Consider the following 26854-nt stretch of genomic DNA (forward strand, 5'->3'; position numbering starts at 1 on the left):
CTGCTTTCTTGACATCTGTTACTGCTCTGCTAAGTGTGAAATGGACCCCTATTAAAACCTTTTCCCCAGTTCAGGGTGACTGCTTTAATCACTAATGGCTCTTGGTGAAGCTGCAGACAGACACCGTGCCTGAAATTTTAAGTGGAAGATAAAAAGCACCACTCAGCCAACAGCACCAGAAGCAAGCGTGTTATAGGAGAGAGCCACTTACTGCATAAGATGGGCAGCTGTTTCGCAGTCAGTTAACTGAGCATGTAAATGAACAAGGATAGCTCAGTTCTAGCTTCGCAGAGTACTTCTTACAGATAAGTCTTGATAAGTTACACTACTCCAAAAAGCAAAGGGGGCAAATGCAGCTATAATGTATGTGGGTGTAAATCAGGAGTACAGCTGTTGCTATTAACAAGTTAGCATTTACCAGCAACTTGTTATGCTTCAGTATTGAGAACACAGTGGTATTTTCCTAGGCTGAGGCTAAGAATAAGATCCATAGGGTCGCATCATTTCTAACCAGTGCAGAAGTTTCTGCCAGATCAAAGGGCTTGTTGCAGAAAACACTCTATCATCAACTTTCCAGCTCTTTTAAATTGGGGGTGTTGGGGGTAGCTGGGCAGGCAGGCAAGGGTGGTGGTGCTGGGCAGGCAGGAAGGCAGACAAGGTTGGAGAGGAAGGGGCTTGAGTGCCTCTGCCAATCATATCAGTGTTAGGATGAAGAAGGAAAGCCTCAGTTTCCCCAAAATCAATGGAGTAACCCTAGATCTGTGGCAGTATACGCCAGAGTAGTTTGTGGCCCAAAGCTGCCTGGGGGAGATGAACTTCAAAGGAGAACATTTTTCATGGTTTGGAAATTTAGGGCTGTTAAAACATTCTTTTCCTTTTTTATCCCTGCCATTTTACCACTGCCCTGGCAAATGTATGCCTACAGTGATGGGGCTATGTACATAAAATCTATCTTTCCCCATCTCCTGTGGGTTAACTTGTAAGCATGTAGGAAATTACTGTTCTTAAGGCTGACATTTTAGTCATTTGTCTTCTCAGAGATTATCGTTTTTCAGTCATTTGCAATGAAGCAATAAATGTAATAAAACTTCCATGCAGTAAAGTCACTCATTTTGCTACCGAACAATATGGCTGTGAGCAAAGATTGACTGTAATTGGGGTTGCAGCCTGCATGTTGCACTGGAATTACAATCTAATACACTGCAGTGGAGGGGGGAACCATTGAGGACTTTTGTTTTGCTTAACTAGACACAAGGATTTGCTCTCAGCAAGTTTCACTCTAAAGACAATTTCTTAGGAACCCAATTCCTCAGTAGATTAATACTATGCAGGTTTTCTGAAAGCAGTTTGAGGACCAGGGATCTTTTTTGGAAGGGAACTGGCGTGTCAACCTCCAGTGAAAATAAAGGATGGCTTTTTATTTAATTTTTCTCTGTGTAATGGAATGTGCACAATGCAGCATATCACTGTGGTCGGGTTTTGCATCTGCATATGAATTTCTGTATGACATTCTAAACCATTTCTCAGCACTTTGCTTAGTGCACAGTAAAGATGGCCCTGGGCAGATGATTTTGGATTCTCTTCTAGAGTCAAACGTCCTCAAGTATTTGAGTCGGGGACAGAGGGATCATTGCTTATATTCAGATCTGTGTCCGAGCTTCCCCAAAGGTCCCAGGGAATTTTAGGATCTTGATTGTTCCAGCTTCCCTCTTGACTCCTGAAAGAATTGAGACACACTGTATAGGTTGGGGCTTGAAAGCTGGATACCCTGTCACTTATCTCAGGGAGCAGCAACGGGAGAGAGTAAGTTGTGTGCTGGACTTGAAGATACTGTGTTAGCTTTTTGTTCTCACTGCATTAAATCCTGTTAACCCAAATCTAATGACCAACTTCATTCTTTCAATGTTTCTTCCCCCCCTCCCCTTTTTCCTTTTATTTGGCTGATTTCCTTTCCCCTTCCCACTTGAATCTGCCTGGACAGCCCCTTTCTCCTCCCCGTCCTCCTCTTCCAAAAGAGGAAAGCTTTGCATGGCGTCCTTGCACTGACACTAAAGTAACCAACCTGTTGCCAGTGCCCATCATGGATTGTGTGTACCTGAATGCACCTAAGCCTTACACACAGTGTGCGTCACCGAGTACCAGTAGGAAGTATTACACCTCATCACCTACACCTTTTGGGACAATCCCCAGTGGGAAGCAAGGCTATCCAGCTGGGCATCCCCTCCCTGCAATTGGTTTGACCCCCAAGGATGCGATGCATGCTGGTCAGTCGCTTTTGGGAAGTAGCTGCTTGTTATCAGGCGCATCATCCAAACAACAAAGCACTGCCAGGGCAGATCCCAGTAGTACAGCTGGAATGAATTCCAGTCATGAGACGAAAGCAAATAAAAAGGTCAGCAGTCTATATGTAGCTTGTTTATCTAACAGCACTTGCTCGGACGCATCTGAAAATCCCACCAGCATTGCACATGACCAAACAGACAGCACCGGTTTGGGAGCTGAGGTCACTCGAGCACTAGCCACCAACATTATTTCCTCTGTAACAGATACTGGAAAATCTCTTCCTCCTCCTCCTCCTCCTCCTATCCCTCCCAGGCCGTACTTTAACATTGTCCTCAGTAAAGACGCAGTTAGCTATGGTGCAAGCCATCCCTCCAGAACTCAATTGCCACCTCCTCAAACTGTGAGGGAAGGAGCGATAGAGTCCCAGAATACGGCTGGCAGTGAAAACAGGATGAGAAAAGAGCTGTACCTTACACCACAGCAACAGCAGCAGCAGCAGCAACAATACAAGGCGAAGGGACGCAAAATGGTACATGTCTTCTCCATAATCTTGTTTTCTTTTGGCTCTCCAGTTCATTGGAGTATCCCTTAATGCTGTACCTCCTTCCTAATTTCTGCACATGGTTGGATCTTGTGCGACCTGAATCTTGTGGTATCTTCTCCAATAACTTCTAACTTCTCTCAAAATATTGGTATCTTTGTTTGTGTTTGTGTGCTGTTCATAGGCTAAAGTTGGTGGGCTTGGGTTATGTGAAATATTTCTATTTTAGGTAGGCACAAAAGTAGCAAATGCTTCAATAACCTAGTTAGCTGTCCTCAAGTGACAGGAGAGGGTAGATATTTGGTTTGATAAAATCTGGATTGCAAATAAAAGGACAGGGAACAGAAGTTGTGTGAATTATCCCATATGTTTACAGAGACTGGCCCCTAGGCCACTCTACTGCTGAAGAATGTGCTCTCTGAGGAAAGACTGTCGGCTAAAACTACTTTTGTTTTGGGTGAATCCTTGCATGTTACTATGTGGCTGCAGTACTGTGGATTATGGATTTTCCCCATTGCATAACAACACCTTGTTTTCTACAGGATGCATTTGGCATTACCACAGCTCAGCCTGGGGTTATAGTAGTCCCACTCCTCCAGGTTAATACAGACAGAGAGCAAGAAGGCAGCTCCAGCACTCCACCACCACCTCTGGTATCTTTTGGGCAAGGCACCATCTTCCCTGAGACCGTTCCTCCTGGCTCACCTCTGACTTTTCCGACACTAGATGATTTCATTCCCCCTCACCTGCAGAGGGGCCCCCACCATCACCAACCACCCACTTCATCTGGCATCTTGCCCCCAGTTTGCCCGAAACTGCCATCATTCTCACCACCACCTCCATTGGTCCCTCCAGTCACAGAGGCTTTGCACAGAAGCTTGGAGCCTGAAATCACTGGAGTCACTTCACATACAGTAAGCTCACTGTGTACCCTCCTTGCACCTTTCCTAAACTTACATTCTCAGATTAAAATGACTTTCTCCTTGGCATACTAAAATTTGAAAGAGGGGCACCAGCTAGCTTCTTGTCAGCAGCATGACAACTGAAAATTTTGTATGTTCTTCTCCTAGTTGCATGTATGTTGCCTGCCTTACCCTGCTTGGGACTTTACAATTCTTTTGGGGGTTTTTTACTCCCCCATCATTCTACAGTCTCTCTCTTCACCCCTGCCCTGCACTCTACAGAAGTGCAGAAATACAGGCCTTTGGTTTTAACCAGTATTTGCTCAGAGCCATGTACTATGCATGTTATTTATACCTCTTGTTGGAAAGAAATAGCACCTGCTGCTCATATTCCAACTAGCTGATCTAAGTGGCCTCTTGGCAGCACCCTCCAATCGTGTATAAGTAACATGCAAGGCAGAGAAAAGTGAGGCAATTAAAGGTTAAGCTGGCACTCTGTCCCACATGGAAATGAAGGGTCTTGATGTTACCTGAAGATTGGTGTTAATGCATATTGACCGGCAGATCAGAATATCATTTACTCATCTGAAACTCTTGCGTGCCTGTAGGTACTGAGGGATTAGGGAGAACATGTTCCCAAAATTTGGATTATGCACCTGTTGCATTCTTTAAATTTCTCAATATTCTCACAGTTTTAAAGCAGCTTGCCATGCTTTTTGTGTTGATTTATTTTGTCTTTAAATCCGCTGACCTTTTCAGAAGGGAGAAATTTGAGCTAAAAAAAAATAAAAAATTCCAATGGGTTGGATACTTTCCTGAATGTGCCTCTTTGTAATGGAAATCTCATGGACAGGGGTACAGGGGTTTAACCGTGCAGTGCTTTCTGGTCACATGGCAAGAGCAGCAGCATAGGACTTTAAGTCCCCAAGAAGGTAAGCATTCCCCCTACCTTCCCTTCCATACCTAGAGACATGTCCATTCCCCTCCCTTCCCTTCCTGTTCTCCACTGTCATCTGCCACTGACAGTGTCCTCAGTGTCCTGGGGGAGAGAGGAGTTCAAGGACCACTAGGCACTGTCCAGTGTTCTCTGCTCAGTGTCTCCCCCTTGGTGCACTAGTTATAAACATTTGACCTCCACTCCCAACCTGTTGTTTCAGTTGTCCCAAGCAATTAGTTGTTGCTTTTTAAGGGAGGCTTATAGCATTTCTTAGTGGGCAATGGCTCAGAATCCCTCTAAAGTAACAAATAGGCCTTTCTCCAGCTGGGCTGGGCAGGGCCTGGGCTCATCCCAAGGCAGCAGTGGTAATGGTGGGTAGGTGGAGGTGGGTTACTTTTCCTGGCCTGCTCCCCACTGGCTGTTCCTTCCAGCCTAGGAGCAGGCATGGAGAAGGGAACCTGCCTGCTCACCACTGCTGCTGTCCTAGACTGAGCCCAGGCCCTGCACAGCATGGCTGGAGTGGAACAGGAGTTCCCCTCACCTCCAGGATAACATGGTGAGTGGGGATACTAGCAGTGGTAGGTTGAGGAGGGTACAGAGAGATGAGATGTGCCTCTGAGCATGGAGGGGAACGGAGGGGTAATGCTTAGCTTTTTTGGGACTTGAAATCCCTAGCTGTTGCCCTGGGACTTGGTCTGCCTGCCCCAGTGGAGAGGATGGAAAGGAGGAGACTGGAGCAGGGGTGCAGTCACCCTTGCAGCGGTGGTTGCTGCTCCTGCACCATTTTAAAATCCTGGATTCACTTCTATTCACAAGCACTATCCTCCTATTGCATTTCTTGTACCTCCTGGCTTAGAATGCCAGTAAAATTACTTTTCTCATGAGGATGATTTCCCTGCTCTTGGCTGGTCCTGGAAGCAATAGTAGACACATGGGAAATGGAAAGAAATAAGAAAGTGGCACTTTCAGGAGTCCTCAGTATTAGCTTAATTCTGCTCCCACTGTGGTTGATAAGATTTTTATCATTGTGAAATCTTAAGCACCTACATGGCATTGGATCCTAAGTCCCAGCAAGATTCAGTAGTGCATAGGCTTCTAAGACATTTTGCATTTGCCAGTCCAAGTTTTATTCCACCTGACTTTAGTAGGAACAAAGTTAGGTGAACAGGACTTCTCAGAGTTTCCCAGATTCTTGGTTGGGTCTGTGTGTTTGGCTGTGAAACTATCACAATGTTTTATTGAGCCCACTGTACTTCTGCTATGGTCATTCACCTTTTCAGGCTCAGCCTATTCTTGCTGCACACCTCACTCGCTCTCTGTGGATTGCATATACCGTGACAAGCTCACCTGGTCCATGGCAGGTGTCTGCTGTGTTGGGCTGTTGAATCATTCCCCTTCCCCCACAAAACTTTGCTTTGGTTCTCCTGCCTGAGATATCTTCATAGCCATGAAAGTAGAATGGCTCTACCCCTTGGAGAGTGTTAGAAGCTCTCATTTTTTTTAGGCTGTTGAACAGTAATGTCCCTTTTTATCTTCATGGAATGGTTAGGTGCAGTAGCCCCTTGACCGGTGGAGCTGAATAGCTGCCTCCAGAGCTACTTCTCTGGTTTAAGTGAATCTGATTGTAGATTATTGTTTTGCTAATGATGTAGCCTGATCATAAACAATCTCTGAATTATATGCGACCAGGCCCTATCTTGAGGTAAGTTAGTGCCACATCCTGCGGGCACTTTTTACTCATAGAGCCATGAAACTCAATGGGGTGCCCATGGCAAGAATGCTAGTGCCCTGTAATTGAACCAAGACAAAGCCAACAGCAACAGGCTGCTGTGGCTTGGAGCTTTGGTTATTGGTCCTCTGTCATTAAGGAATGACAGCTGGTGGCCTGGAGTATTTCAGTTTGACAGTGGTATTGTAGAAATAAATGTTGTTGTCTTTTTGGGAGCTCATTTTCCATTACTTTAAATGGGACATACCTATCTCCATCACATGAGCAGCTTTGGAAAAAAATGTCATGCTAAATATCGAAACTGGCATTTTGTTTATGTCTCCCCATCCCCCCTCTCCTGCTAACAAACCTTGGTGCTCCTGATGCACCTTGCATGAGCATTTCCAGGTTTAGCCTCTGTCTAAAATCCCTATGCCCACACAGCCTTTACTTCAGTGGTACAGATTTCTCTGCTGTGATACCAGGGTTGATTTAAAAGAAAGATTAAAAGGGAGCTGGCTGCCTTGTGGGGAGAGCATAGCTCAGATGAGGCTTGAGCCATAAGGCCGTGTTGTATACCTTTCTTGCTAGTGTCCTATTGGTTACTCTCCACCTGTTTTTTTGCATAGTTCTGGTTGGGCTCGTGTCACACTGTCTAATGTCTCTTAAGCAATGGCACTAAACTTATTTTTCTGATCTTCTTTACAAAGCCAGCTGCTGTAATTGGGTTTCACTCAGAATCGCATGAGTTTGTATGTCTTACTACTTGCTGTGAGAGGAATACTGCTTTAGAAAGTGTGTGCGTGCACGCACACATGTGCATTTGTGTGTATTTCCCCCACACAGTCAGAGTACCAGCTCATTCCTGCCCCCAAGTGTATGCTTTGTATGTCATGATGACTGAATTCAGTGACAACTCTTCTTGGGTGGAGAAACCCAGTGCAGAAGAATAATAGCTGTTCCTTAATATACTAATTGGAATTAACAGGGTAAGGAGCATGTTAAAGGTCTAGGTAACATTCTGTGCTTATGCCTTCTGCTAAAATTTGCTATCATATATTTCTTATTCTTTGTACAATTACTTTTTCCAGAAACACCCGTATGTAGTGGCACATGGACACAACAATAATAACTTGTCCTCTCATTTTCAGGACCCAGGTCCTGTGCTAAATGAAGTTTCCCAACCTAGTTTTGGCAGTGAACACCAAAGCTCTTTAACATCAATCAGCAAGCCTTCCTCTGTGTATCCTTCCACTACCATTGTCAATCCTACCATCGTCCTCTTGCAGCACAACAGAGGTAAGGAGCCCTGCAGTTATATCTTTTCCCATAGCTCTGGGTAATTTGAATTTAGACAGCTGTTGAAGTATAATGTACTGAACTAGAGAAATGCAGAACAATAGCAGTAGTTTTGGAAATAGCTAAAAATGTCAGTGCATTTCACTTCTGTGTACATTGGAAACAGTGGTGGTCTGGAGGGTTTATGCCCCCATTCTTTCCCGTAAACCAACATCTGTGACTGAACTACATCTCCTGTGATCTCTGACTGAGTTGCAGAGTGCAGCATGAGAATCAAAGATTTTTTTTTAAGCTCCTGGTTTGTGTCCTCTGTGACTCCATGACAAAATCATAGCTATTGTCATAGTCTCTGTACTGCTCTAAGACAATAGAGCACAGACTCTGGAAACAGAAGTGTGTGGGTTTTCTCCCTGTTGCTGCCTTTGTGCTGGTATGAGTGGCTGTGGCCAGCAGCACCCTGATAGAAGTGTCCTCCTGCGTGCCCACAGACTTGGTATAATACATCATATTAATAAATAGCAGAGCCCAAATGGAAACCTTGGATTACAAAATACCCTAGAGGTTGGTGGCGGGGGGGCGGTGGTGATCGGGATTTAACTTCCAACTCATCCCTATCTCTTGAACTAGATGCATTGAAACCCCAGAATACAGCATCCCTTAAACTCTTAGGGAACTTTGATCAGGATCTGAATTTCCTTGTTTGAGCTCATCTCTAATTACAGATCAAAGCCTTTCCCTCCTCAGATCAGCTCCCTCTGAATGGATAGGTATTGTACGCACATCCTTGGAGTTAGAGACACTTTGCTCCCTCTCCTCTTTCCTTCTGCATGACGTTAACCTGGCCTCATTTGTATTAGTTGGTACTGGTATGTTTCAAAGAGCTTAATGAAGGGTAGTTCCCAATGCCCATTGAATTCCAATGGGATATGGACATCTGAGTCTCTCAGACTCCATGGAAGGGCTCTTCTGAGGATGTTAGTATCTGCCTTTTATCCAGAAAATCAAAGATCACTCAGTAGGGACTGAGGCCATTCTTTGCCTGATAGCAGCTGCTCCCAGGTCAGTTTCCTTCACACTCCTGAAATGTTTCAATCAGTTCTTCTAAAGCTGATTTCTGTCTTTGGCCCCACAGTGAGTGACTGCAGTTCACTTCTTGAGCACAATTAAATAAACCTATTGCTGACAACTGGGATGATACTCCCTGTTCCAGCTGGAATCTGTTTTAGTAGCTATTTAGAGCCTTCTCCCTTTATGGAAAGCATTGCTTTTAACTTGTCCTCAGTGGGATGTAACTTGACTGTCTTGGCTGGACAGATGAGAAAGCTGTGAAGCAGCACTCGGCTCTTGTTTCCCTCCTGGGCAAAAGGGGGCCATAAGTACTTTTCCCTCCTTCTGGAGCTTGAAGCATCCTTGCTACATGCTTCCGAATGCCAGTTTTAGATTGCTGTAGGTGCCTCAAACAAGCAGCCAGATTTCAGAATCTTTCAGCTGCTTTTAGATGAGCAGGTATGATTCAAGGTAGGTTTCAGCTATTACAGTTTTTTGAGCTGCACACCCTTTCCCTTTAGCAAGATTGGCCTTTGATTTTTATAAACCTTGTTTGTTATTTGTAGTTCATGTGGTTTATTTAAGTGTCTTTGCTGCACAGAAATTTTCTTCCATAATTTTTAAGGCCAGAAAGGATCATTGTAATTGTGTAATCTGCCTAACATGGGTCACAGGACTTTCTTGTATTAATTCTACGTAAAAATCTACGTTGATTGTGCTTGAACTAGAGCAGAACTTCAGAAAAGTATAAAAATTGACTTAAACTTCCAGTGATGGAGAAATCCACCACAACCCTGGGTATAATTTGTCTCAATGGGTTAAAATCTGGTGCTTTCTCTCTCCCTTAAATGTATTCGGTTTCAGCCTTCAGACATTTGTTCTTATTAGATTTTTCCACACTAGATAGAAAAACCATCTATTATCACGTTTCTAGTCCCCATTTCTCTTTGCATCCTTTTGGTTTATTGTCAGTTTTCTACACTTCCTACCAACTAATTTACACTCAGTGCTATCAATTTCTTTTTTTCCATTTCTTGTACAGTATGTTGAGGTTATTTTTAATAAGTGCTTTCCCTTATCACCAGCCAGGTTGGTGGTATTTTAACCAGCACAATCTTCTTTCTCAAATAATGGGATTGTGGCTTCTTGGTCACTTAGTAGAAGGTTCTCAAACGGTTCTTAATCATCTTTCATGCTTTCTGCTTAAATTGTTTCTTCTGGCCAATTTTTCTTATTTTGTGAATGTTGGTGAAAGTACTTACTTGGTGAAACTTTGTTTGCAACTTGGTGAAATTGGCCCTTTAAAAGCACTACATATATTACTGGTTTGAACGTAATTACATTTCTTATGTACAAACAGAAGAAAGTCAATAAAGTCATAGTCGCCTGAATCTAAAAAAACACTGTTTACTCCCAAGAGCAATTCCTCTTTATCTTTCAAGATGAGGTTTAATACAGAATTCCCTCAGGTTGGCTTCAGTACTTTTTCAGTTAGGAAATTTCAGAGGTAGTTTGGTATTGGCAGCATGTCACTCAGATGGAAAGCTTTGTGATATTGCAGCTTTTTTTCCCCCTACGCATGATTGATTTAGGGGTCAGTCATACAGTTTGCTTGTGTGATTGAGTGGTTTGTAGAGGAGTCTGCTCCCATATCAAATCTTGTGCTTAATCAGTAAGAACATTAGTCCATAAGCATCACTTGCTTCTTATTTGTCAGTGACTCTGAAACAACTCCCTCTCTTCATTCTCCCATTCTGTGGCTAGTTTTACATCTTTCTGCTTAGCTTAGCCAACTTGTTTTATATAAGACCAGCTTTCTCTCTACTGAAATACAGGCCTGCCAAACTGTTCAGCCCCACTCTTTTCAGTGAAGGTGGTACAGTTCCACAAAACTGAAACTGTACCTCATACCTCTTCCAGAATATCTTGTCTTCTTTCTTCCTTTGTTCACAGGACAGTAAGGATTTTTAAGAAAATTGATTTGAATATTTCTCTTTCAGCACCCTTCTGGGAGCTCTGAAAGCATCTATAATTAATGAGTTCTTCATTCTTGCTGGCAGGTACTTTAATCTTTTCATGCATGCTCTGGACAACTGGCAGGCCCTTTTGGTTTTGCTGACAGCCTTCAAACATTTGAATAAGCATGGAAACACCTTATCTCATGTGATTGTGTCTACTCTGTGGCTTCTGTAATACAGAAAAATGGACCAACCTGTACCTCCCTTTCCTCCAACTTCTTTACTTCAGCTACTGTCAGAAAAGCTAATATAGAGGAAACCTCCTTTCCTCTATATTATGCATAAAGCACCCTTTTGTTCCACTAGAGGTAATTTACCCAGTGTATATTCTTTTTCTCACAGGAGAAATGAGCAAACATTTCTCAAGCTCTCCCTTTTTTTGAACCACCTGTCTCAGAAGACCTGCATAATTACTAAACAAAGGCATTAATTTCTGCAGCAGAAACCCTCTGTTTGATGGCTAAGTCCAGCACTCGTCTTCTGTTATGTGTTATAACACATGTATGAATCTACCCTTCCTTACTTGAAACCCAATTCAGAAGAGGAAACTTTGTAGTAAGTAGCTTGATTCCCATTTCCCCTATCAAGTGCAGTCATCTCTGTCTGAAGCCCTTTCTTTTTCTCTTGGTGCTTACTGGTTATTTCTGTAAGCTAGTGGAATTCAAAGTGATGCTCCTGGGCAGCTTTCCATTGGTGGAGGGTGGGGGCAGGAAGTAGTGTGGGTTAGGAGACAAGGCTCATGAAACACCTGCGGACAGCATCCATCCATGCAGAGAGGGCTGCGCTCAGGGAAGAGAAATTTCATCCATGGTGAGTAGCTCCACTTTGCACACAATACATAGAGAATTCTGACTATTCAGTATACATCTAATGGACTGTTGCATACTGCAGAATTGCATGGAGGATGAGAGTGAAAACCATGGGTAATGAAGCATCCCCAAAGTGCAGTAATTTTCCAGTGAGGTATTGGGTTATTGCTGCTAGGGAACAGTCAGACCATGCATTTTGAGTACAATACTGCCATAACTAAGGTATTGACTTTCCCCTAGAAAGTTCTGCTTTCCTCATGTTCTAAGTGTTTTATAATCAAAAACAACAGTGTTCAATTCTTTAAAGCTTTAACATTCCAGGAATTCACCACATGTACTTCCAAGCAAAATGATATCTTTTGTGCATAAAACATGTCTTTTGAAACACCCCATGTACTTCGAGTGAATGCACTAGCTGTTTAAAAAAAGAAAAGAAAAACGTATTGTCTAGTGGTTAGAACAGGGGACTGTGAGCTAGGACTCCTGGGTTCTGTTACCAGCTCTGTTGCTAGCTCACTATGTGACTTAGTGAGTTACTTAAATAAATGTTTGTGGCAAGTGTCTACCAATTGTTTTGAGTTCCGCCATTTGTATGTGGCCAGTATAAGACATCTCAAGGGTCTCATGCTGGGAACTCAGAAATGGAGGCACGTAAAATGAGTAGACCTTTCTGAAAATGTTGGTCAGATCTATGTCTGTTTATCTATATGTAGAATCAGAATAATCATGGGTTCCATAACGCAGTGAGCTATTGTGCGTCTAGGTGATCACAAAGCACTTTGCAATCCTTGCCTCAAAGACATTGGATATGCATTAATTTCCAGGCTCTTTAGCCTGGAAAAGTGCAGGGTCAGGGGTGATCTGATGGCCACCTATAAGTTTATCAGGGGTGACCACCAGTATCTGGGGGAATGTTTGTTCACCAGAGTGCCCCAAGGGATGATGAGGTTGAACAGTTATAAACTACTACAAGACGGTTTCAGGCTGGACATAAGGAAGAATTTCTTTACTGTCCAAGCCCCCAAGATCTGGAATAGCCTGCCATCTGAGGTGGTTCAAGCACCTACACTGAACACCTTCAAGAGTAAATTGGATGCTTATCTTGCTGGATCCTATTACCCCAGCTGACTTCCTGCCTTCAGGCTGGACTCGATGATCTTCCGAGGTCCCTTCCAGCCCTAATGTCTATGAATCTACAGTATTATTATTGAATGATAATATCATTTTCATATTGATACCAACTGAGCATTATGTGTTGGATTGTTTGACACTAAGTTATCTTTATGGTTATTTTTAAATTGCCTTCTATTTAGCTTTTTCCTTCTTGGACATAAAGATACTTGCTCTTTGCAAATGTATTTAGTCACTGTGCATCATAAGACTGCAACATAATTCTGCAGTCTGCTGTTTGGAGAGGATGCTGTGGGTTTGTCACTTTGGCAGGGTATTTCAAAATGGATCCACTTCAGTAGCTTCAGCTATTTGATGTACAGCATATTTCTTGCCTGTCAGAAGCACAGCAGCAAGGCAGTTGCTCTCTGTCTCACCCACTTGTTTTGTATTCTTGTTTTCCCTCTCTACCACAGAACAGCAAAAAAGGCTTAGTAGCCTGGCAGGTATGAAGCACAAGGTCTGCCACTCCCCAGCTGCTGCCTCTGCTGGAGCAAAGCAGCTACTTTGTTAGCTTGCAAAGTACCTTTAGCAAACACACTTCTTGGTAACTGCAAGGCAATAAGCTGAATTTCGTGAAACAAATGTATCCCCCAGCTCAACAGCTTCTGCTGAGCCTCAGAACGATGGAAATGCAGTCACAAGCAGGCCCCCTCACTAATTCAGTCACCTGCAAGTATTCCAAAACCACTAATCAAATTACGAAGTTGATTAATTTTTAAAAAGAAATGTCAAAATTATTATATTTTTAAAAAAGCTTTTCAGTCCCTTGCTTGCCTTCTGCTTTTTGAGCCTTTAAAAATACTTGAGACATGTTTTCCCCTTAAAAAAAAGAAGAAAACTACAATCACATGTAATCACAGGACTCTGGGAGCTGAGGCTTTAGTAAGAAGGCTGAGTGTAACACAACTCGCAATAAAACTGAATGCACATGCCATTTCCCCTGTGTGGTCTCTCAGCAGGGCTGCAAATTCCTGTTCTATTTCTCCTGCTGGTTCTGGCATAGACTCAGTAGTAGGCTATGGGAACAGAGAGAGTGGTAGATTACCTATTCAACTTCAAGTGTTAATCACTGAAACAAGGGAGAAAAGAGGAAAAGAAAGAGAGAGAGTGCAAGCGAGTTAGCAGTCAGCATGCAGCCCCCCAGTATATAAATTTGGGATTGTGGGTCTTTCTTGCTCTTGGCCTTCTTCTTAAGGGTCCTAAAGCACTTCAAACCCTGCTGTAGTTAGGAGGCACTCACCAACTTGCAGGGGCAGACTTGCAGCCCTGATGTCTGTGACAAGGTTACACTGCCTGGTTAGGTGACATCAAGCAGTGTAATAGTTCACATGCATGTCTTTTTTTTTTTTCCCCAGTAGAGTTGGTATCCATATAGACACCTGCAGGCTCTGATTTTATTTCTTGGCTGCAAGTTCAGAGACAGATTTCCTCTCAGTTCACTCTTTCTCCAGGTGTTTCCCTTCATGGTGAGGAACATTTTTAATTTCTCAACTGGAAACATTTGGAAATCCTCCCAGCTTTGTGGACTATTTCTGTTTACCTTTTATTCCAGCCCAAATGATCCCTAATCTGGAATAATGGAGAGAAGCCTTGGAACAACAATAATGTGGACCTGGCCGTCTGTCTCCTCTGCCCCTTGTTTTTTTACATCCTCTTGATCACATGAGTAGAACTCTGTGGCTGGATGACCACATGCTGTTTCTATCAAAAGTGGATAGCTCAAAAGATATATGGAGCATTTTGTCTGGTGCCTGGATACCCTGTAGTTGGCGTGCTCCAAATAACTTGGAGCCGTATTCTCCCTTGTCATGCACTTTCTGCAACCCTACAGAAGTTTTGTTGTATGGTAAATAAGTCAGGGTGGAATTTGTTTCACGCTGATTGATCTTCTGGGTTGTTTTGATTTTAGATGGCTGTGGGAGGCAAGTAGTGAAAGGAGATGATTGCTTTAGTTTGCCTCCTAGGTAAAGTGCCCCTGTCCACAAAAGCACATTGTATTTGGCACTAGATGGATTTCCTTGTTGGCAGTTGTAGCAAAATGGCCATAGCTGAATGAGCCATGGAAACTGAACTGCCCTCAGACTTTGCCTGGGGAGACAGTTGCATGTTGGCACAGAGTTAGACCTTGCTTCAGTGTTCCCAGGCCATCCCTAGTCTGTGGGACAAAAGCCTTTTCTCTCTAAGGTTATCATTCCAGAACCTTTCATGAATGTTAAATACACTGCAAGAAAAACAGACCAAAACACCTGGTTTGTTTGGTTAGTTAGTTGATATGTTCCATATAGGTTCCCATTTATTGCCTAGCATGGTGAATTCACAAACCTTTGACTGCACCAATAACACGTTAACAGCTTTAGGCGGGATTGGTCTCGTGCAAACCAGCTCCAAATCATATCTCAGCCCTCAGAGTTAATGCTTTATCTCATTAGAAGAATGGCAATAGGAGACCATCAGTCTGGCTAGGTCAATTTGTCTGTTTCTTTAAGGTATTCTGAAGACCTCCCCCCTTGCGTGCCCCCCCCTTCCCACATCTTTAGGTGGGCTGTGTGTGCTGAATTAGCCAGTACAGGTTAAGAGGGCTTAGAGAGTTGGCCTTTCCTGAGTCCTGGAGGTTGTGTGTTTAAACCATGAACCATGCCATTTAATTGTTAATGACAATAATTACTTTATTTTAGAATTCATTAAAAATAATTATTTTAATTATTGATAATCTTAACTTTCATAAAAGTAACACTATAACAGTTACAAGATCATTCAGGCCTTTTAATAAGAATCCAGTCTCAATCCCTGTCCCAGTGACCTTTGCTGCCAGTGAATTGCACAGGCATTGACAAACCATTTTCTCCTTTGTAGCACAGGCACGTGACTTTCATTTCCAACATTCACAGTGAAAGAGATGATCCAGAGCAGCCTCTTGTTGCTATCATTTTACAGGCTTTTTTTCCAAGAAGCTGTGAGAGAGATGAGGAAAAGCTAAGATCTCTTCCAGAGTTCATATCCTTACACACCCTCAACACTTCCTTCTAGTCTTCAGACTCATAGAAGAATAGCCTACTTTCACCATGTCTTCCCATACTGTGTTTTTCAGAGGAAGCAAGTAGTTGGATCAAGGAAACAGGCCAAGCACTACAAACAAAAATGTAAATGCTGAATATAGAACAGAGGGTCCTCTGTGGTAGGAGCACAATAGAGCTAAAAGAGAAAGCATATCTGATCCCAGAGATAGGACCTAGGACACAAATGCTGAATATGTGATTTATTTTAGCCTTGCCCTGTTCTTGCCATTTAATAAATAACTTCCTGCTTTTTTCAAAAGAAAAAACCAAGGAGGAATTTTGATGGGCATTGAAAACCTAACTAAAAAAACCCAATAGAGGGAATTTTGCCATGCAGAATTGTGTTTGCTGTGGGTACTGTCCAGCCACTGCTGGCTTTACGCACGATCCTTTCCTTTGCTAACCACCCCTTTCGGATTTATGCAAATGTAATGGCTTTGGGCACTGTGGTGATGTGCATGTAAATAAAGAGTCTCCTTTCTCTCTAAGATGCATGCAGTGTTGTAATACCAAGGATAGGACTTGGCAAAGCTTTGATGGGATAGACTCTAAAAGCATGGTCATTTCTGCTACACAGAATCCGTGTGGTGAAATCCTGTCCTGGAGACCTTGAAGTGTTGAGGTATATGAGTTTTGTGCTGCAGATCCACATGGCACACCATAGTTTCAAAGCAGCCAACAATCCATCCGCTCCTTGCCAAATTGGTGTTGTGCCCGGTAGCAGGGGTTAACATATGTGAGAATATTGAAGGAACTAGACATACTTCAAAGGCATAAAATGTGAAGGGCTGATGTGAGCTAGAAACACCTCTGTTCTAATCCTGGCCACGTCATTGACCTGTCCAGTAGCCTTGAGCAAATTAATTAAACTTAGGTGTGGAAAGTTAGTCTCTAATTATGAGTGTCCTAGCTGTTAGGTGCCTACATGGGAGCACTCGGAAGGAGTTGGTGCCTGGCAACTCTGAAAAATAGGCCCTTATCTTATACTGGGCACCCAAAATTAAAGAACATTCTGGCTTTCTGTCCTCATCTGCATCTGGCACAAACACTGCTTATCCCTGGGCATTAAGAAGAATTAGGTAATGTTTGGATGGTCCTTTGTCTTATCTGAACACATGGAGAAAGGTGGGGAGGAGACCAAGGATGGAAGGAAGTGCTTTTGGGAAACAGATTTTTTGACTTGTCATTTCCAATAACTGGTTACAGCCACCAGTCCTCTTTTAAAGTCAGGGGAAGCCAGACTGTAGAAGCTGCTGTGAGAAATAGTCATGCTATAACAGACTGCTTAAGCCTAAATTTCACTTGCCAGCACATGCCAACCTTAGGCAGAGCCATTAAAGCCAAGACAGCATTCTGAACTACAGCTACCCACACCCAGAGGCACTAGTTGATTTAATTTTCTTTTAAATTTCATGGCTCTTGCAGAATTTATTTCTGCTGAATTCACTGAAAGGGAGAGAAAGAGTTTGTCGTCTCTGGCCACCTATGTGGGACTTAGATTGAAACAGATGGGTATTTGGAGACCAGATAAGAAAGTGGGGGATGAAAAGCCTGCTCTAATGTATTTGTGTTGTGTGAGGAGGGCATGCTTCTCTACACCTGTGTTGGTTGTGACACTTAACCCCTTAGTGGATGGAGTGAACAGATGTCTGGGCTGTTTCAGCAGTAAGGCAGGTGCATTTGGCTAGAGTTACCCAGAATGCTTGCAAGTAGCCCAGCCTCTCAGTGACATAACTGCTGTGTACTCAGAGGAGATTGGTTGTAGTCATGCACTACAGGCTGATTCAAAATTTGAGGACATTTTTTTATTTATCCTGGTTTAGATTAAATTCTGAATTGCCATACATTAAAAACCAGAAGCTGTTAACTACCTTGAGTTGAAAAGCCAGGCTATGTAGCTGAGCATATAAACAGACCCACACTATTTGTAGACCGAGCTCAAGACCCACTGATCAGATCCACACAAATTAAATATCTGTGAGATGCATGTAATCAAGCCACATTACAGTACATATATTTTCTGTTTCTGCAACAATGATGCTGGGTAAGATGCTTCAATAGGAATTAAACTGTGTCCACTACCAAAACCCACCCTCTGTCAGTCTGTAGGGTGTAAATGTCAAAGCTGTCTAGGGGACCTGGTTGCCTTCTCCCAGGGTTTTGATGGGAATTAGATATCCAGAGCCTTTTGACCAGCCTCGTTGTATTTATTTCATGCTGTTTTTAAATATCTAATTGTTACCTGGTCAGGATTCTGCATGTTGGTTCCTGATTATATATGTTAGTGTTTCCAGACACCTTTGCCTTTTTCTAAAAAACATGTTTCCCACAACAGCACTATGTTAGCATCTCATTCATGCTATAGAGAAGAATGCTAAGAACTCCATTCTCAAACACAGTGTGTGTGAGCATAGAGCTGTGATGGTATTGTGTCTTCTTGAAGAGCAAGTGGTCCGTATCCACTGATATGGTGTTGGCTGATTTTGGCTTAAGGATGATTCATTATGCTGGTTTAGCCATGCCCAGTCCAATGAACAGTAAAGTTTATTTTACTTCCAACCCCATTTAAGTTGGAAATTGCAGTGTCATGCACTGGTTGAAATAGTGGGCATCTGAGTCTGGTAAACTGGCATAGGTTGCCCAAAAAGTGGGGAACTACTGCTGTGCAAGCTGGTGCAGTAGACAGAAATGATGGGGAAAGAGAGGTTTGCAAAGCACTGAAGAGTTGGGTTATATTAGGAAGGAGGTTAATTATTTTAGATGTGAAGGAAGCAGCAGCAGCATTTTTGCTCCCTTACAGGTCTGATGCCGAAGCCAGCTTTGAACACAACCAAAACACAAGGTGTCTATGTTATTCCAGACCATTCTTGGCTGCATCAAACTTTTGCATCAATCCAGACCATAGACGCATGTTACCAGTGACAGTCTCTCCCATCAATGTTTTGCCAAGGGTTTTGCCTTAATAAAACAGTGGTATGATAAATTGTTTGGGAATTAAGCTAACTGCTCTCCACCTAACCTTCATTTCCAGATCCTGTACCAGTCAGTTCACTTGCTGATAAAGTAGACTCTGTGCTAATACAGGAAAAGCCAGTGCAGGACATCACTCGAAGTGAGAAACCAGCAATGGAGGAGAAGAGACGAGTTGTTAGTGGTCCTCGGTATATGGCCGACGCCTCTGTGGATGATATAGGCATTCCTCTAAGGGTAAGAGAACAACACACTGACTTATAGGCACATGGTCAAAATGAAAATTGAGGAGGGCCGATTCTGTCTTCCTTTAGACTTATGCAACTTTTGTTTAAACTAAGGAGAATGGATCTGACTGAAAAGAGAATATGGTCCCCTGTTCGTTTTATGTTTATAGTCTTCCCTATGTTTCTGATGAACTCTTCAGGTGCTATGTGTAAAATAATTTTCAAAACCTCATTTCACGTTGTGCCATTTATAAGATTAGGTCGGTCATTTTCACTCTCTTATAATGGGATAGTTCCTTGTTTGCAAAGCTTGGACCCCAGACACTGTAAAGGACCATGCGGATGCTAGATTTATTGGTAGGGTCAAATTTTCCTAGGCCCCAAAATGATTGTAATTGGAATAAAAGAAATCTGGAAATGTTTATATCACTCTTGGGGATCTCAGCTCAGGAAGGGATAGGCACCCAAAATTCTTCTCCCTAAATTTGGGGCACATAGCAGATAGCAGGACCAGGCTTCAGAATTTGGGACTCTATCCTGATGAGCTACTGTACAAAATTCACCTTTCAAGGACACTCGTCTACTGTGAAGAAACAGAAGGAAGAAACAGAAGCAGTGCATGTAGCTTTATTTGGTATAAGAGGACTACAAGCCTGAGAGAAGTTACTTGACTGCTGAAGCTTTTTCAGTATTGCGCCCATCTGATTTTAGTGCAACCTTGCAAATGGTTCTAGTCAATAAAAATAAATAAAATACAGTGAAGGGTGCTAAATGGTTTGTATTGTTAAAAGAATCCTAAACCACTGAGAACCTGGTGGAGCTCATACCTGTGTTTTACTGAAACCTGTGTTGTTTCTTTTACTTTAGAACACAGACAGATCAAAGGATTGGTACAAGACAATGTTCAAACAGATTCATAAGCTAACAAAAGGTACTGTAACATGCATATTTTAAACAAACTACCTTGAGAACATGTATTTTACCTATGCGGAGCATTGTACTAGATATTGAATAGAAGCTTTTCATTTTTAACCAGTGTTTATTCTGAAGTGTAGAAACCAGCTAGGACATTTAAAATGATAGAATCAAAGGAGAGACACTAATAAACCCAGGGAGAGATCTGACTCGCACTAAAAGGTGAATTGAAATACTTTGTTGAAAGCACTAACAAAGAAGAGTACTGTTTGAGATCCCGAACCATTAGCTGGTTGGTTGTGTAGGCTGTGGCTGGTGTCTACATGAATATATTTCAAAAACATTGCCATGGTTATGCTGTAACAAATGCAGATCAGTCATTCAGAGCAGTGAGATGGAGTGCAGGTGTGGGCCTGAAGAAGGGAGATTGGCATTTGACTCTTCTCAGAGATTGGTGCTAGGAAGCAAAACTCATTTCGTTATTTTTAATTCTTCCATACGAAATATTCTTGGGGATTAAATTGTCCAGCATTTCCAAATAAACATATTTGAAAACAAAATAATTGGAGATTTAAAAATGTTCCTACTAAGAGCAGAATTCAGGTTGCTTTGGTTCCCTTGCTACTGTTTAAAGCCATCATTAATGTCTAAAGCAGTGGTTCTCAACCAGGGTGCCACAAGACCCCATCAAGGGTGCTGTGATGCAGGTGCCATAGCAGTGGTGGCCAAGTAAAACTGGCATGAGTACAGAACTGCAGCACAGGTGCATAATCATTCTGCATTAGGTTCTTTGATGACTTTAAAGTAGCAGAAGAACTGGCTTATGCTGTAGCTTTTCCTGATCTGTACCCCCACCCCTGGGACCTACCTCCTCCATGCTCTTCCTGGAAACAGAAGTGCTCTGGACATTTTCACCTGCTATATCCCTGTTTCTGAGAAACCATGCAGGGTTGGACTGGAAAGCGTGGCAGTATGAGCTGGCTCTCCTGCCTGAGGCAGGAGAACGCATGCATGCCATAGCCCTTCCTGGGCTGGGCTTACCTGGCTGCAGTGGCAGCAGCACCCAGTTGAGAACTACTGAGGTAAGTTCAGTACAACGATGGTTCTCAGCCAGGGGTGATGCCACATTCAGAAAAGTTGTGGAGGGTGCTGTGACTCTGGAAAGGCTGAGAACCACTGGAGCAGGCAGAGATTCCTATCGCTAATTTAACTGCTAATGATACTATCAGATTTCCCTAGACTTCAGCGGTCTCTGGATCAGAATGTTGATTTTTCAGTATTCTTGAAACCTTTCAAAAGCAACATTTATGGTGAGCACTGGTAGACTGGTTAACAGTGCATCACCAATGAATCCATTACTTTTGCATGCCCTACAACATGATACTTTCCAATTCTGTCTTCATTGTGAGAAATGACTTCAGATGTATTAACAATCCAGGTTTGCAGAAGGCTTGACATTCAAGTGAGTTTCAAGCTGTACTTACTAAATGAAACGTGATGCCTACAAAATAACATACGATGATTTGCATTTGCTGATTCAGATGCTACTATGATGAGTTGACTAGTGTATATGTAACCAGTGTCTTCTGCTCGGTTGATTTGAGAATTACTCGGTGTGTCATAGCCTCTGTACTGCTAACATATTTTCCACTGCAAATGGTAGAGGTGCATGCTTACAGAGCAGCAGGAGTTCCTACTGACTCCGTTACCTTCCAAGTGGCTGGGGTGCATCATGATAACCATTGACATGCCCACAGATTTGTCATGGTCTAACACAGACATGAGAAGGATCTTCGGCAGCTTGCATGCATTCTGATCTCACCCTTTTTACCCTTTAAATCTTTCCTCTCTGTTCTTTTTCCAAAATGTGTTCCTTCTGCTTAGACACTCCTGAAGAAAACCCTTATTGCCCTACCTACAAATTTCCTGAACTTCCTGAAATCCAGCAAAAACCCGAAGGTACCACAAGTTTAGCCAGAGTATCTGTTGTCTTGTGTTTGAATTAACTGTACTATAGCTCCTTAATAGTAACTAGATCCAGATACTAAATTACCATGATCCATTTATTACTTTTGGCAGAAGTTCATTTGCACCCAGTGTGCCTTATTATGTGATATATAAACTGACCTAATCCTTCCTAACCCATTATTAATATGTTGAAAGTAAGATGCCAGTGTGCTCTCATATCATTAAAATAGACAATAAAAGCTTATGGTGATAGGAAATTTGGGAACAGCATTGTACCTCCACTTCATGGTGGATAGTCTCAAAACCCACTACTTTTCTCTGCTGCAGAACACAATCCTTATTCTCCTACATACCAGTTTCCTGCGTCTACTCCTAGCCCTAAATCTGAAGGTAACGGTAAAGGATAATATATACCTTTTTTCTGCACAACCTCTGCCTTGTACATTGATTTTCTCCCTCAAGTTTTTCTGGTCGCTGAGTGTTATGCTGCCTCCTAATAATTTGCTGCCCTCTAAGCATTGCCTTGATCGTGTGATGCCTTTCTGGCTTTGCAGTGTTCTTCCAGCTTTCTTACTAGCCTCTGACTAATGCTACAATACTTGGTTTCTTGAGATTTGCTTGGTTCATGTGCTTAGTGAACTGTACCTAGCCATGCGTGTGCAGTGGTTACTTAACTTGCCTAGAATGCTGACTTACATGTAAAAACTTGCCTAGAATGCTGACTTATATGTAAAAATACAAAAAAATGTATTTTGAAAGATGGAATTTAACTGCATTTTTATTTCCCTTAGGATCAACAAATACCTTTAATCTTCACTCACATTTTTAATATTAACACAAGATAAGGGCCTGACTCCAAAGACTTTTGAAGTTTGTTGGAAGGACACCCACTGATTTTACTGGGGCTTTGAATCAGGCTTTTAATGTCTTTTTCTCTAAATTTACGTATAAGTCTTGTTTTGTTACTATGGTCTGGGCTAGCATTCAGTGCAGTGGTGTTTCTAGGGACGGAAAGAATTTGGTTTGTTATCAGCAAACCAAAGTATCCCTCTGTCTATCATTTTAGCCTCTCCATGGGTGAATGCTGAATGGATATCTTTAATATTCAAGCCCAAGCCAGAATCTTTTGCACTCATGCTTCAAAAGTGTTGCAGTAGCCAGTGTGAGAAATTCTCCTATATATGTGTGTATATGCCTATATGTATATTCATACATGTCTGTTTACAGGTGTGTGTGCATGTACATGTGTGCACATGCATACACATGTGCACATGCACACGCACATGCAAACAAACAGGAAGCGGCGGCAGCAGCGATCCTTCCTGGTCAAAGATGATCACTCCCCCGGTCATGTACCACTCCCTTTAATTGACCCATACCACTCCCTTTACTGACTTGTAGACATAGGGCTTTTACAAAGATGATTTGATTATTTTTTTTGTAATGAAGTTTGTAGACCCATTTTACTCTTGGCAGAACTAATGTAGCTTGTAGTAGACACTGATGATAATAAATTAGGAGGATGTATTCCCATAAATGGCTCCTTTTCACTTATAGATGCACTGATTTAATCTAATATGTTCCCTTATTTTTTAGCTAGTTGCAATATTATTGGGTGAAACACTTGTCATTTTCTTAATACCATACAAATTGGGTTTGGAATTCTATGATCAGCTTGGCTTCTTTCTTCATGAGAATACAAAATGGTGACAGGAACTGGGTTCATTTTGTTAGGTTTAGACTATGCAGAGCTTGTCTGTGCGATCTCTGAATCGACTCCAGACTGCCACCAAGAAATAATCTGTCCACTCCTTCCAACTCAGTCTGTAGCAAAGCCTAGGGCTGCTCTCAGCTGGCTGTGCTGCCTAATTTCTGAGGCTTGGCATGAACTGAGCAGGTACGGTCCTATGAGGAGAGATTGAGGGACTTGGATCTCTTTAGCCTCTGTAAGAGAAGGCTGAGAGGTGATCTTATGGCCATCTACAAATTCAACGGGGGGCAGGAGGGGGGTGGAGCAGCAAGGGATAGGAGATGCTCTGTTTACCAGGGTGCCCCTTGGAGTAACTAGAAACAATGGCCAAAAACTGACAGAGAGCAGATTTAGACTAGACATCAGAAGAACTTCTTCATGGTGAGGGTAACCAGAATCTGGAGTGGGCTTCCAAGGGAGGTGGTGCTCTCCCCTACCTTGGGGGTCTGTAAGAGAAGCCTGGACGTATACCTGGCTGGGGTCATCTGACCCCAGAACTCTTGCCTGCCTAGGGCGATGATCTACTGAAGTCTCTTCTGACCCCCAAAATCTATGAATCTATGAATCAGGAGCAGGTAAGCACGGCATGTTCCTAGGCTGTGACCCTTGAGTAAGCATGGGAGGCAGTATGGGCATAACTTCAGAGCTTTTCTTTCATACTTAGAAAACCTTCCAAATAATGTACTCAGCCATGAAGGGTTTGGATGGAGATGGGGTGAAACTTCTGAACTGAATCCAGATTTCAAACAATCTAGAGTGAAGGATTTGATTTAGACCAGTAGTTCTCAACCTTTTTTAAACTCAAGGCACCCATGTTAGACTCATGGCACCCCTTGGAAAATGTCAGCTCTTAGCTTTCACTCATTTTTTGATTATGGAAAAATAATAGAGCGATTTTTTTTTTCTGGCAAAAAACTCAGCAAGACCATAGTTGAGAGTGCTTTTGAAACAATGAATTCCTGTTTGAAATCTGTGGGTTTGTCATGTCAATCTTGTGTAGGTGTTTGCACACCTAACAGTGCTAAGATTGTGGAGCACCTTGTGGCTCCTTTAAAAAGTTCTTATGGCACCCTGGCACCTTGATCTAGACTATTGCAAGGATAGGAGCCATTTCCAAAATTCAGGTCTGGACTCAGATCTTATATACCTGAGGAGCCCGAGGATGTTTGGATCCAAAGTTTTGGGCCACCCATCCCAGAAGAATTTTAACTTCCATAAGTTTTACGAGAACTACAAAGAAAAATCCTAAAGGGGTCGCATACAGAAACTGTGAACTAAGGATTCCCACCTGAAGCTGGGGTACAGAATGAGGACTCGAGAGACCTGAATTCTATTTCCAGGTTTTCTACAGACATTCTATGAACATATCTGCTCTGCAGGAGTGGGGCGTCTTGGCCATTCCGGACTGTGTCTTTCCCCACATGGCTACATGCATGCTGAAAACCTGGGAATAACTGGTAGACACATTCTTGGGTGTCCCATTGTGGTTGTTTTTGAGGCCTCTGCCTCTAATATGCTTGCAAGTAGCTGTTGGAGATGACCCTGGAATGCCTCATTGATGGCTTTTTATGCTATGATGTGGACCAGGGCTGTCCAGCTATAAGTGGCTTGAAACTGTGCCCTATGGCCTGCACCAACAGAAGCCATGTGCTGCAGGGACCATGGGCTTCCCAGGCTGCATTCCATGTGCACCCATGGGAGCTCCCATTGCCTCCCTGCCCTGGCACTATAAGCATCCTCCTGCTGGATGAGACACAGCAGCCCACCTCACCTTCAGCTACCTAGTTTCAGGTTTCCACACTTCATCATACCGCATGGGTGCTCCAGGCAGCCAGTTCCCCTAGCACTGTGTGTTGGCTATGCAGCCTCCTCATGCCCTGTCCTGCACCCTGGGTTGGGGGCATGCAGAAGAAGCCAGAGGAGAGAGAGTGAACCATGAGACTCCTGTTGCTGCTACCAGAGAGATAAGGGCAGCAGTGGCCAGGACAGAGCCCAGGGGCCACAGATCTACCAACTGAACAGCTCTGATATAGAGGTATCCCCATGTGACCTTCAGCAAGTCACCCAACCTCTGTATGCTTCAGTACTTACTAATCTTTGTAAAACACTTGGAAATGACAAGCATGAAAGAAATAATTTCATTAGAACATGTTTACTAGAAACAAGCAAAGACAACTAAATGCATTTTTGTATATTTTTTATTGTGTGAATTGTTATCTACAATAAATTTTAGCATTTTCCTTCACATAAATTGTGAATATGTTTATTATTATTCTGTCAGTCTTAAATGAATCCTCAAGAAGCAATTAGCTAACGGGATATTTTTAGATTTTTGTTCACTTACATTTTTAGGAACAGCTAATTTTATGAGTTGCCAAATATCATACTAGCTAGAGAAAAGTGCATCTTTTTATGTGGGCATAACAGTCACTTTTCTCAAGAATTTCATTTAGGAACAGGTAATGACCTACATTTCTGGTTTCTGTCATTTGGGTTTGGAATATGGAAATTAGTCTGAAGTTTTATCATAACCATTATGCAGACTCAAGATTATTATAATTACATTGCGGTCACTAACCATCTGTTTCAAATGAAACCTGCCACTGATGCCTTAAGCATGTTGCTCACAGAGAGAATTCAACAAATGAGCTGAAATGTGGAGGTTTCTCAGAGCCTTTTATAAAGGCTTGGCTCAAGTCAGGAATAAGAGGTTCAGGTCAGTTCTGTGGGGAGCCCAAATGCTTTGGTCCATCAGGAGTGAATGCATCTAGTAGCTTACTGGATATCCTTCCCAAAGAGGGCAGACAGGAATTACCCCACAGAGTCGATCAGCACCATCACATCCATGTGACATTTCTTGAAGCATCTTTTTTTCCAGTTGTCTTGTCCAACCTGTATTTCTAGTTGCTTTCATGTTACCTTTCTGTGCAGACCCTCTTAGTTACTTTTTCACATGGACACTGTCAAGCCTCAACACAGAGTTCTTTGAACAGAGTTTGTTGCAGTACAGTATCCTGCACTACCCCTGTGAAGCTTGTGTACATCTCCAAAACACCTGCAGATCCTTAAGTGTAAACTGTCATCATGAAAGGGAAAGGATGAAAAAGACTATTAGGAAAAATGGTAAAAATATAAGCTGGGTATACAGTATTTATAATTAGCAATGTATTGCTGAAGAAAGAACCGTTTTTGTGCCTGCTGAAATAATAGCATTACACAACAGTGAAAAGCATTTGGAAGAAAAGAATATG

General features: G+C 42.6%; 1 protein-coding gene across 30 annotated transcripts in view; it reads left to right on the forward strand.

The window, feature by feature from the left end:
- Positions 1–26854, forward strand: part of SORBS1 (sorbin and SH3 domain containing 1) — a 235089-nt gene that overhangs the window by 152487 nt on the left and 55748 nt on the right. For 17 of the 30 annotated variants that reach the window (XM_019502448.1, XM_019502446.1, XM_019502450.1 and 14 more), the window contains 8 exons: positions 1982–2812; positions 3367–3738; positions 7523–7670; positions 13131–13160; positions 18805–18980; positions 19838–19901; positions 21770–21844; positions 22181–22243. In XM_019502448.1, the coding sequence (XP_019357993.1) occupies positions 1982–2812; positions 3367–3738; positions 7523–7670; positions 13131–13160; positions 18805–18980; positions 19838–19901; positions 21770–21844; positions 22181–22243 (1759 nt within the window). The remainder of the gene's footprint in view (positions 1–1981; positions 2813–3366; positions 3739–7522; positions 7671–13130; positions 13161–18804; positions 18981–19837; positions 19902–21769; positions 21845–22180; positions 22244–26854) is intronic. The other 13 variants (XM_019502461.1, XM_019502472.1, XM_019502475.1 and 10 more) reach the window with 6 other exon arrangements.

The sequence above is a fragment of the Gavialis gangeticus genome, unplaced genomic scaffold (assembly GCF_001723915.1).
Source record: "Gavialis gangeticus isolate Ggan-Ray unplaced genomic scaffold, GavGan_comp1, whole genome shotgun sequence".
In the NCBI taxonomy this organism is placed as follows: Eukaryota; Metazoa; Chordata; order Crocodylia; family Gavialidae; genus Gavialis; species Gavialis gangeticus.